General features: G+C 57.4%; 1 protein-coding gene across 1 annotated transcript in view; it reads right to left on the bottom strand.

The window, feature by feature from the left end:
* Positions 1-2,025: 2,025 nt before the first annotated feature.
* The window catches only part of PHF2 (PHD finger protein 2), a 103,040-nt gene continuing 93,260 nt past the window's right edge, over positions 2,026-11,805 (bottom strand). The window contains exons 18-22 of the mRNA XM_032268531.1: positions 7,859-8,136; positions 6,722-6,817; positions 5,975-6,084; positions 4,625-5,009; positions 2,026-4,013 (exon numbers count right to left, since the gene is read on the bottom strand). Coding sequence (XP_032124422.1) covers positions 3,925-4,013; positions 4,625-5,009; positions 5,975-6,084; positions 6,722-6,817; positions 7,859-8,136 — 958 coding nt within the window. The 3' untranslated portion in view covers positions 2,026-3,924. The remainder of the gene's footprint in view (positions 4,014-4,624; positions 5,010-5,974; positions 6,085-6,721; positions 6,818-7,858; positions 8,137-11,805) is intronic.

The raw sequence follows: 11,805 nt of genomic DNA, 5'->3' as shown, positions 1-11,805 counted from the left end.
TCCTGTGGTCCCGTGGTCCTGTGGTCCTGTGGTTCTGTGTTCCTGCGATCTTGTGGTCTTGTGTTCCTGTGGTCCTGTGTTTCTGTGTTCCTGTGGTGCTATGTTCCTGTGGTCCTGTGTTCCTATGGTCTTGTGGTCCTGTGTTCCTGTGGTCCTGTGGTTCTGTGGTCCTGTGGTCCTGTGGTTCTGTGGTCCTGAGGTCCTGTGTTCCTGTGGTCCTGTGGTCCTGTGGTCCTGTGGTCCTATGTTCCTATGGTCTTGTATTCCTGTGGTCCTGTGTTCCTGTGTTCCTGTGATCCTGTGGTCTTGTGTTCCTGTGTTCCTGTGGTCCTGTGTTCCTATGGTCTTGTGTTCCTGTGGTCCTGTGTTCCTGTGGTCCTGTGGTCCTATGGTCTTGTGTTCCTATGGTCCTGTGTTCCTGTGTTCCTGTGGTTCTGTGTTCCTGTGTTCCTGTGGTTCTGTGATCCTGTGGTCCTGTGGTCCAAGCAGCAGGTGTGAGTCCCACTCCACTGTGAGCAGCAGGGGCCTTGGTGGACTCCTGGGCAGAACTGGCTGACAACAATGCCTGCCTCAGGTTGTCAGTCTTGGTGAAAACTGGAGCAGATTCTCCACACACTGCCGGACACACACTAGCCACTCAACCAACAACTGTGGAACCCAGCAAGCTTTGGAGGGTGGGATTGGGGGCAGTTTGCTTTCATGTGTTCACTGCACTGGGCTCTTACCATGCTCCCCAGAGCAGGGTAGGGTGCAGGGACAGACAGGCCCGAATCTTGGAGGCGTGACCCACAAAGTCCACTGCTGGTCAGCAGCTCCCTTCCAAGTGGGAACTCGAGAACTCGGCCACTGCCCACCAGGCTGGTAGCACTCCCGTGCCCAAATGCTTCACCTTCACAGCCTGGTGGGCAGATGGCAGAACCAGTCACACAACCACCTGTGGCGAAGGGGCTGGAAATGACAGTGAGAAAAGGATATTTCTGAATCACTCAAGTCCCATCCAAGGAGGGCTTCAAGTCTGCCTTGGGGTTCCTAGGGAAGGTGGGTCAGGGCTTGGGGAGGGGCTGGAGGGTCTTGGCTGTCTGAGTCCTTGGACCCTCTCCTCCCCTCCAACCCGCAGCTGTCAGTGAGACAAGGACTTGCCGTGTTGGAGGCCATGGATCTTCCAGTCTTGAGACGACACTGGTGGCCCTGATCTCAGTCCTGGCCTGTGCACATCATGGGATGTAAGATGCCCAAACAAGGCAGAAAGAGCCCCAGAAGTGGGAATGAGGCTCCTGGTGGCGGCCAATGGGTGCGGTGATGGAGGCCCAAGTGAAGGAAGGGCCTTGGCCCAGCCAGCATCTGCAGGAGTGAACTGCACTCCTCCTGGGGGTTCTGTGGACATCTCCATGGCTGGACTCGCCAGGTCCCCAGGGTTGGCCCTCTTCAGCCTCAGCCTGCCCTGTGGAGGGAGGAGACCCGGTGGCCAGGATGCAGGCTGGGACTCTGTTTATCCATCTGTGGCATGGACCTCACCCTCCCAACTTCACTGTCACAGGGCAGTCAGCACCGACCCCAAGGTTAGGGGAGGAGACACAGCCAGGGGCACACTTGGGGCCACATGGCCCTTGGCATTTGAGTGTCTGTCGGGGAAGGGTTGTACCTGCTGGTTCACTGCAATAATATCAGAGTTAGGCTGGACTGTGCAAGGGACCGAATGCTTCTGGGTGTGCATCGGTGCTGGGGTGCATGTGTGTGTGTCCAATGGACTCAGCCAAACCCCACATCTGTGAGTCCAGAAGAAGCTTCTAGAGGCTTCCTGAGGACATCCTCAGGGCTGGAACTAGGGTCTCAAAGGCTGCTGCCATCCCCGCACTCCCGGAGGGTCTCTTCTGCCCACTCCTGCCAGCCAGCCTGGGGCACTGCATGTGACTTGGCCTGGCAACCTAAGGCTTCCCGTGAGGAACGCAGGCAGCCGGTGCCTCCCCAACACACTTGCTGCCGGCGCGAACAGCTGCAGTCGGGGCAGAAATGACACAGACATGGTTCTGTACAAAACCTGAAATATTTTTACTTTTTTAAAACTTTGATCTAAGTTTGCCTTAGACCTCATGGACTTGATACAAGAGTAATATGAATTGGGAAATAAAACACTTTAATAGCCACGATAAACTTTGTTAGAAATGTACATGTTGCCAAAATAATAATAATAAAATTAAAAAAAAAGAGAGAGAGAACAGCTTGATGTCCAGGTTAGATAATATAAATGTTCAACAAGGACAGGGTAAAGGAAACTTTAAAAACACCGGTTCTGAGTAAGCCTGGGGCCCCGAGAGACTCCCCCTCTCCCAGCCTCAGGCCCTGGGGGCTGCGTCCCTCCAAACAGGACAAGTGGGAGTGGAGTGGATAAGGCCTCCACCAAGCTGCCTCTCCCCGTGGACAAAACATCCAGGTAATGGGTATATAAACAAAGCTCATAAGAAATGTACAAATATAAAAAGCTACAAACATTAATAAATTACAGCATCACAAAACACGGAAACACTTCACAAGGTGCTAGTAAAATAACTGTATCCCCCAATCCCCTCATCATACAGAAGGGAAACAAAGAGCTGGTATTAAAGTTGAAGATTCATCTTCAAAATGTGTCTGAAATAGATCTTTTGTGTACTATTTGCTTCTGTAAAGACAGAGTGTAAGGCTGCACAGACATCACTTGTTTTTCAGGCAATACCTTAGTTCCTAAAAGAAAAAAATAATAGTAAAAGGAAAGAAGGAAAAGGAAAAAGCATCAGAACCCAACTGTTCATCAGACTCAGCAAAAAACTCGTATAAATGTTAATGAAGAACTCTATAGAAAGAAATTCCTAAAGATACTTTTACTCTTATAAAAAAGAAGTTATTTAAAAAGCTATTTACACGCTACATTCTATGAAAAATATGCTTCAGGAAATACATCTAAAATTAAAATACAGGATTGCCTGAGAAACAAATCCAGCCCCTCCGTGTCAATGGCGGACACACCACCCAGGTACGACCCATGCAGGTGACACCACACGCCGACACGGGAGAACAGACAAGTGCCGACTGAAAGTCCTCGGGCTGCCTGGCTGCTGTCCCTGCCCCACCAGTCCCAGAGCATGGGTGCCTTGGCTGAGAAGTGCTTCTCCGGAGTGTGGCGGCAGGACAAGATGGTCCCCACCACATGGCTTAGCCTGGGCCTCCCAGGCCCCAAGGTGTGGCTGAGCCCTTGCCCTTACATGGGGACCCCACAATGGCTCCCCTGCCTGCTAACACACCAACCCGGCTGCCAGTCTTAGCTGCCCCCGAGAAATGCTTCTGGGAATTCAGGCCGGACACCCACCATCTTGCTGCCACCTGCCAACCAGGGAGCTCGGGGCAGACCCTTCCTTGCCCACTAAGCACTGTCTGGACTTGGCTGAGAATCACTCAGGAAGAGAAGGGGGGACAACAGACATCCTACTTGCTCCTCCTCTTTCTGTGTTCTTTGCCTTTTTTAAGCCCCTGGAGGCTGCCAGCCTGGGGCCAGCTCTGACTCTGGGGCTGGTGAGCATTGGCTCACTCTGCCTTCCTTGAAGGACTCATGCTCTCAGCAGAGCTGCAGAGGACCTGCAATCACACCCACGCTCAGGGGGGCCTGGAAGCTGTCCTTAAAAGTGGAATGAATGGTCCTCAAACTTGCAGGGCCGCTCTTCTGGGACAGGTCACTCTTAGCAACTCGAGAAAAGACGTCCATTTTCAAATCGAGGGGCCGCGCTGGGCTTGCTCCGCCAGCTCAAGGGACAGACGCTCATTGGGGAGATGGCAGCCAGGAAGAGGCAAGGCCCTCCCTGGTGAGGCAGCTCGGCACCCTCCCAGGAGGCATATGTTTTCGCGGGGCTCCAGAGTCCTGAGCGGAGCAGAAGGATCCTGGCTTTCCACACCTTAAAGGAGCAGTTTCCCGTTCCGATGAATTTTCAAAATTTTCCCAAGCCTCTGCTTGGCTGTTGCCATGCCCTTTTTTGTACGTTTTCCTAGAGGAGTGGGGGAGGGGACACAAAAAAGGAAGGTGAGCTAGATGGCAAGGAGCACGCGCACCAGTGTGGGGGAGGGTCCTACTGACACCAAGGGGCAGCCTGCAGCTCCCCTGTGGGAGCAAAATGGGCCTATGAGGCCCAGCTCCGGGCTCAGCACCCCTCAGGTGTCCGGGATCACTGGCAAAGCCTCCGCCTCAGAGGCCGTGTCCTCAAGGGCCCTTGGAAGGTAGGATGGGCATAGACTTGGGGATGGCATACGAGGAGGACGTGAGGATGCCTGGGCCCCACCCCCAGTAACAAGGCCAGGAGCCACTGCCAGCACCCTGTGCCACATCACCCAGTCTCCACAGCTGAATGGCCCCACAGCCAGGGTGCAGGCAGATAGGGGGCTGTGCACGCCCACTGAGCAGGGGCATGAACGTGCACATGTCCTGTGCCATGCGACACGCTCACACGGCCACACAGCTCACTTGGGCCGCAGCACCCTGCCACCCGGGGCCTAGAAGCCCCTCCCAATGTGCTGCCCTCTATCAGGGGCTGAGTCTGCAGTCTGGGGCTGCCCAGGGAGGCAGGCTGGGCAGGGGCTGCGGCCCTCCAGCAGGCAGTACCTTTGGCAGCGGTGCTGTTGTTTGGAGATGACGCAGAGGGCCGCCTCTGTGTGAGAAAGACCCCGGGGGCCATGGGCTGGGAGGTGCGGCCAGCCTGGGCCCCGGTGAAGGCGCCGGCGGCTGTGTACTCATGGTCAGCCAGGCTGCTGCTATGCGACTCAGACGGGGGCTCTGGAGAGCTGCCTTCCTGCGAGGCCTGGCTGCTGGCCGTGCTGGTGGAGGCCGGGGTGGTGGAGGCCGGAGTAGTGGAGGCTGGGGTGGTGGAGGCTGGAGTGGTGGAGGTGGAGGTGGTGCCGGCAGAGACGGAGGTGGAGGTGGAAGGGGAGGCGGTGTTAGGAGTCAGCTTCCTCTTGGCACTCTTTTTTTTCCTGCTTTTCTGCTCCTCCTTTGAACAAAATACGCAGGGCAGCCTCAGATGCACGGCCAGTGGGCCATCAAAGCAGGGAGCTGCCCACACGGCCTTGCTGGGGGCACTCAAGAACAGCAGGGCTGGGTGGCAGGGGTCTGAGGCCTGACTCTGGGCCGCCTGGGACACAGGACTCATGGGGACAGGGCACCAGCATCCTCAGCAGCTGCCTGGCCTCCCCGTCAGAGTCAGTTAACCTAGCAGTTGAGCTTGTAGGATGGCGCTCCCACCCCATCACCCAGCTCAGAGGCCATAGGCATCTCCTAGTGCTGGAAGAATATTCACTTTGATCCTAATTAACTTCCTTGGGCACCTAGATGAGATCAGGCCTGGTTTGGAGGGTATGTGGGGCTCTAGGACCCTCTGTTTCTGAGTTGGAACAAACTGAAGGTGGGCGATGAGATTGGCAGGAGCACATACAGACAGAACACATCTTCTGACTGAGGGCAACTCAAAAACACCCGCATGACAGGGGAAGGGGAAGGGAAAGGGGAGTGGGAGTGGGAGGGAAAAGAGAGGAGGGGGAGGGAGAAGGAAGGGGGAGGGGGAGGGGAAGGGGAGGAGAAAAGTGAGGGGAGGGGAAAGGGAGGGGAGGGAGAGGGGTGAAGGAGGGAAGGGGGAAAGGAGGGAAGGAGGGAAATGGGGAAGGGGGTCTCTCTCCAAGCTGCTGTCGCACCAAAGAGCAGCCCAGCCTTGGCAGTAATGGAGCTGTCCAGTATCAAGGCCCCATATGTCAATTCCTAGCTCCCCCGGACCCCACATGGGGAATTTAGGGCCTGAGGGAATAGGGCACTCTCTAATCAAATGTCCCCAAGCCTGTGACCACCCCTGGCTCAGGGGGTCTGGGCCTGGGGTAGAGAAACAGGTGCCTTGGGGAGCCTGAGCCCAGGTGGGAGTAGCAGGGACGTGGCTGCCATGTGTCCCTCTCCTTTGCCCCTCCTCACCTGCTGGGAAAGCTTAGCTGCAGCGGCCGCCAGCCCAGTCTCGATGGAGGCGACCCGTGTACCCTCACGCACAGGCCTGTCCTGTCTTGGCACCGATGGCCCAACCCTTGCTGTGGAAGAGAAGGGCCAGCCTCATCAAGCTGTAGGCCATGGCCTATCCACCCCTCCTGGTTTGGGGCTCCCCTGCCCCCACCCCAGCCTGTCCCCCTGGCCAGGCAGGCCTGAGCACAGGGCTCCCCGGATGTGAAGCCATTTCACAACAGGGCAGAGTCAGCTGCCCCACCCAAGGGGAAACATGCCACAGTGGGATCTGCATGGGGCACAGCCCAGGAGGCCCAGCAAGATCAGAAAGACTGGGCAGGCGGGTGAGAGTAATGTGGAAGGTGGTCTCACCCCACTGGCTGCCCCAGCAGGTGTCTCTCAGCCACCATCAAGGGGGTGCCCCCTCACAGAGCTGCCCATTGAGGAAGAAACCAGAGAGGGGCTGGCCAGGGGAGTGAGGGCTTTTGAGTGGGGGCTGAGTTGAAGCACATCTGGGCTCCCAGACCCCCAGAAGCAAAGCAGAAGTGAAACCCATGGCACTCCTGCAGGCAGCCGACCATCCCCAGTGAGATGGGCTGCCCAGCTGTCAGGACAGGACAGGCATAGAGCTGAGCCCACATTCACAGGGGCTGGAGGGACCACAGACAAAGTCATAGCTGCCACACTAGGTGTCGGGTGGACCCCCCACCCCTGTCCCAGCACTACCTGTTGGGCTGTAGGGAGCATCGTCTGAGCCTTTCCTTTTTTTCGACCGGGACTTGAAGACGGGGTTGTCTTCGTCTGACTCCAGCGAGGGGTAAACTAGAGGAAGGCAGAGGGAAGGTGGGGTCCGCTGAGTGCAGGGCAGGGCCATGGGGGGCAAGGGCTGCAGGTGGCCACAGACCTTCCTCACTGGCGACCCCAGGGCCTATGCTCAGGTCTGCTAGGCTGTGCCACTGTCAGCTGTGATGGAAGTTGCCCATGGTGACGACACCCCAGACATAGGCACAGGTAACCCAGAGATTATCCAGGGGGCAGGGACTCATCAGACAAGAGGGCGCCTGCATCTACCTGACCAGCCTCATCTGCCCAGTCTGGCCCAGGTGCCTGCGAGCCCCTGGCCTCTAATGGCTGCCCTCCGTACATCTGTTCACAGAGCCTGAAATCCCCAGAGGCCCCACCTGGAAGAAGCTGCAGCAGAGAGTAGGGGACCAGGGAAGGATGGGTCCCCACAATCAAACTAGGGCATCTCGGCTCCTGCGAGAAGCACTTTGAGGCTCCAGTAAAGGCTCTGTTTGGTGAAAAGTCTCTGCTGCTATGAAAAAGGAAATCGTGTAACATCCACGGAACTGGGTCGGCTCTGGCAGCCCCAGCCATGCCTTGCCAGTCTTGGTGAAAGGAGCCCTGCAAGGCATGACCTGTGCCTGGAGCTGCCCAAACACTGTAACGCGGTGACCTGTGACCCTCACAAGCCAAGTGCCATCCTGCACTTACTGCAGGTTGTGGTCCTTCAACCTCTGAGGCCTGTCAAGGAACGCCCAAGACCCCAAGGTTCAGGAGAAGGCAAGCAGGCGCCCGGCGCCACACACCTCCACAGAGCGCAGAAAACAGTTCACTTTGCTGTCATTCTGTTTGTCAAACTAGGGCAAGCCCCACCACTAAGCCCAAGTCTGTCTGCCAGATGTGGGCCAGGGCCAGCCTCGCTCACAGGAGGGTCTCCCAGGGACAGCAGGCAGAGGCCAAGGGTTTTGCTGAGCTGAAGCCGCTGTAACTTGGAGAGCTCCGTGTTTATGCTACTGTCTCCATTCTCAGCCAGGCCTAGGGCTGAGAGTGGACCCTGCCCCACGCAGGAGTGATACTCACCGTAGTCTGAGTCCTTGAAGCAGGCGTCCAAGTGGTCCTGCTCTTCCTCATAGTCATCCAGGTCCACGCTGTTCTTGGCAGCCCTCTTTAGCAGTCGCTTGCCTGCACTCTTGCCACTGCCACTCCCATTCTTCCGGGCACCATGAGCCGCCAGCGAGCTCCCCTTGGCCTGGCCGGCGCCCCACGTGGTCTGCAGGCAGGAGTCGGAGGCCTGCAGGTTGGCCATGGACAGCATTCCCTGAATGGCTTCCTGCGTGCTGGGGGAGGCCGGGGGCTGGCTACGGGCACAGAGAAAGAGGCACTCAGCCCAGCATTCTTGGCCTACAGCCCATGGCCCGCACAAACTCCCGGCCTGGGTGGCAAGCAGAGGACGTGGAGCAGAGAGGGTGGCAGTGAGGTTATGACTTCTCCCTTGGAAGAGACCAGCCACTCCCCCAATCCAGCTCTGCTCATCCACCCATACTCCACAGGGAGGGCTGGAGGCCTGGGGACAGAGATGGCATGGAGAGGAGACTCGGGAAGACAGCAGATGGGAAGGGGAGGCCAGACCCTAACATGGTCACGCTCTGGTCTCTCTCACCTTAAAGCCGGCAAGCAGACTCAGTGGCCTCCCTCCTGTACCCCAGTCACTCTGTGTACCCGCTGGGTCCACCCTGTGCCTTTCTCCAACTGCAGAACTAGCCCTGGGCATTCTCCACCACACTTTGCAGGGAACATTCCCACATGTCACCCTAAGAGGGGGCAGTGCAGCCACCTCCCTTCCATGCCACACGCTAGTAACCAGCAACTTCTCTCCACACCCACACCTGCACCCACATCTGCATCTACACCTGTACCTACACCCACACCCGCACCTACACCTGTATCTACCCACACACCTGCACCCGCATCTACACCTGTACCTACACCCACACCCACATCTGCACCTGTATCTACCCACACATCTGCACCTGTATCTATACCTGTGCCTACCCCACACCTGCACCTTCAACTACCTGTATCTACCCACACACCTGCACCTGCATCTACACCTGTGCCTACCCCCACACCCACACCTGCATCTATACCTGTGCCTACCCCCACACTCACACCTGCATCTACAACTGCACCTGCATCTACACCCACACCTGCATCTACACTGCACCTACCCACGCACCTGCACTGCATCTACACTTGCACCCACCTGCACATGGACCTGCAGCTGCACCTGAACAGGCACATCTGCACCTCAGCTCACCGCCTTCTGGCAGGCTCCACACAGACTCCCAGGTTTTCTCTTTGTCCCGCCCCCCACTCCCCGCTGCTCTCAGCTTCAGGTGGCCCCTCCCATAGTGCCCAGTCTGTCTCTCATCTGCATCCTCGTCCTCTGCCCCTTATCTGTGCACATACCTCCTCCTGTCTACATTGGCTCCCCTCCTTCCAGAAGAAGCTTCTGAAACACCCGGTATGTGATCAGCCTATCTAGGCTCACAAAATGGTGAGATGGGATGACTACTGTCACCCCACAGAACCAGAGGCTTGAATGGCAAGGGCCCCCAAGGCCAAGTCCTGGGCTCCTTGGGGACTTCCCTCCATCCCTAACCCCTTCATGAAGCCCTGCCCCACCCCAACCCACACCTTCCCCTGTGGCCAGGACCCTCAGCTGTCTGTGCACCAGAACTATCTGGGCAGTTTTACAAATGTCAAGGCCCAGGCCCCACCCGCGAACTCTGAGTCCGGGGTCTGCCCTGGGCTCCAGATGCTGTGTGTAGCCCAGCAGGTACCCCCCTGCAATGGCTCTTTCTAGTCCTCACTCCTGCCACTTCCCTGTGGCCCAAACCCACCCCCGACAAGGCAGCCCGCCCCACCCCACAGGGCCTGCCTAAACAAGCGCAGTCACTCCTGCCCTTGCCAACACCTCACAGGGCTATAGCAGAGGCCCAGCCACACCTGTCACTGCATACGTGGGGCACACAGCATGCCTGCTGCCCTCTCCCTCTGCTCCCTGGACCCACCCCTCCAGGACTCCTGCGTCAGCATCACTGTCTCTCAAGCTGCCCACCCCCTTCTCCACCACTTCCCAGAAGCACTGGAGCACTTTCAGTAAAACCATTCAAATGAGAGAGGCTGGCAAGCCTGTGGCTGTGAGCACGCTCAGGCACTGTGTGGGGGCTTGTGTTCCCAGAATTCCTCCCCAGAGACAGCATACATGTGAGACAAGAAAGAGGCCAACGCAGTGGCAGGGAGGCTACCCAGCTGTGCAGGCCTGTGCCCCCCTGTGTCACTAGACACAGAGACTGAGGCACTCGAAGCAGCATCCCCACCGGAGCAAGTCCCTGCTCAGAAGCAAGAGGACTCCTAAGACCAAGGCTCTGCTGGAGCGGGACAGGAGAGGAAGCTGCTACAGGAAGCCCAGACACAGAGGGAGTCCTAAGGCTGGCGAGGCAACCTAGACAAAAGCTGCCCATACAGGACAGCTCTGAGGCCCGAACCCACTGCTCTCTGAGGGTCCAGCAGACTCAGGGGGACGCCCTGTGCCAGGGGAGGCTCCCTCACTGCAGCCCTCACCAGCCCACCTTCCAGGCCTTGTCTGAGACACACTGGACTGCACCACTTTTGGGGTTTCACAGGAACTGAGCAGGATTGAGGTTCGAAAGCCACAACAGTGGGAAAATCAAGCATGGTCAGCCTCTAGAGCTCATCAGAAGGCACTGCCAGGAGCCGCCCCCGCAGTGCCGGGACCACACTGCCCTGCCTCACAAGCCTCGGTGCTGAGCGCCCGCCTGAGCGAGTGCGGTCACTCCTGCCCTCACCGACTTCTCTGCAGGAACATCTCTCCCATCCCCGACTCAGGAGCCAGCCAGAGCATGCAGCCTGCCCGGCAGCCTCTGGCAGGCCCTGCCCTGACTCCTCAAATGGCCTGCAAGGCCAGACAGACTGGAGAGCGAGCGGCCTGCACCCAGCCACGGGGGATTGGCCAGGGACACCCACTGTGAGGGTCCATGCCATGCCATCTGGACAAACCAAGAGGGTGAGGCCTGCATGCCTAGGTCCCACATGGTTGCTGGTGAATCAATGAGCAACATTTAACTAGTCGGCATGGAAAATAATACATTAATCCCCCAATTATCATACCGAAATCCTTTCCTCTTCCCCCAGCAGTAAACACTGAGCAAACGATCCACAATAAATTAACATATTTTCCTCCATTTTCTTCAGCTGCTTTTTCCAAGCAGCCCATACTTAAAACAGAGCAAATGGACCATCAAAAACTGACCTACACTCCAAATGGGAGACTTTGGGAGAGGAACTGCCTGCAGCGGGATGAGGGGGGCCAGCGCCCTCAGTGGCCCCTGGCAGGCACACTCCCCCAAGGCACAGGCTCAGCAGGGAAGCTCTGGGTCTCTTGTTATCAGTGTGTCCACGAATGGGCTGCCCAACTCCTGGGCTGAGATTCACAGCCAGGAGCCCAGGACACAGCACCTTCTCACAGACAGGCACAAAGCCCTCCCCATCTCCATGCCCCCTGCAAGTCCCCAGATGCCCACAACGATGCACCTGGTGGTCCCCAGGCTCTTGGCTTTGTCGCCCTCATCCTGGGTGGCCTCAGACACTCCCCCCACCTCCAGGGCCCAGATGCCTCTCCATGGACCTCGGAGGGGCCTAGGGTGTTTAGGGGCCTCTCCCACCACTGAGGCCAGTCACTGAGGCGTTGGCTAGCGTACACTTCTTCCCAGAGGACAGGCATCCCCAGAAGAGCTGTGTGGAGCACCACAACCTCCGATTAGAAAGAGAAGCTCACAGCCAGGCTTCACCCCCGGCTACAAGCACATCTCTGCAGAAGGAACTTAACATGGACTGAAACAACCTAGTGCCAAGCAGGAAATCTGTCCCCACTCCCAATAAAAGAAAGCACCTTACAGCTGGCTTTGTGATCAATATTACATGAACATAATATTGCATGTGAA

Source organism: Sapajus apella, unplaced genomic scaffold (assembly GCF_009761245.1).
Source record: "Sapajus apella isolate SASKATOON/1434 unplaced genomic scaffold, GSC_monkey_1.0 scaffold182, whole genome shotgun sequence".
Classification (NCBI taxonomy): Eukaryota; Metazoa; Chordata; class Mammalia; order Primates; family Cebidae; genus Sapajus; species Sapajus apella.
Note: the sequence above shows the minus strand (reverse complement) of the source record. Positions and strands in the feature narration are given on the sequence as shown.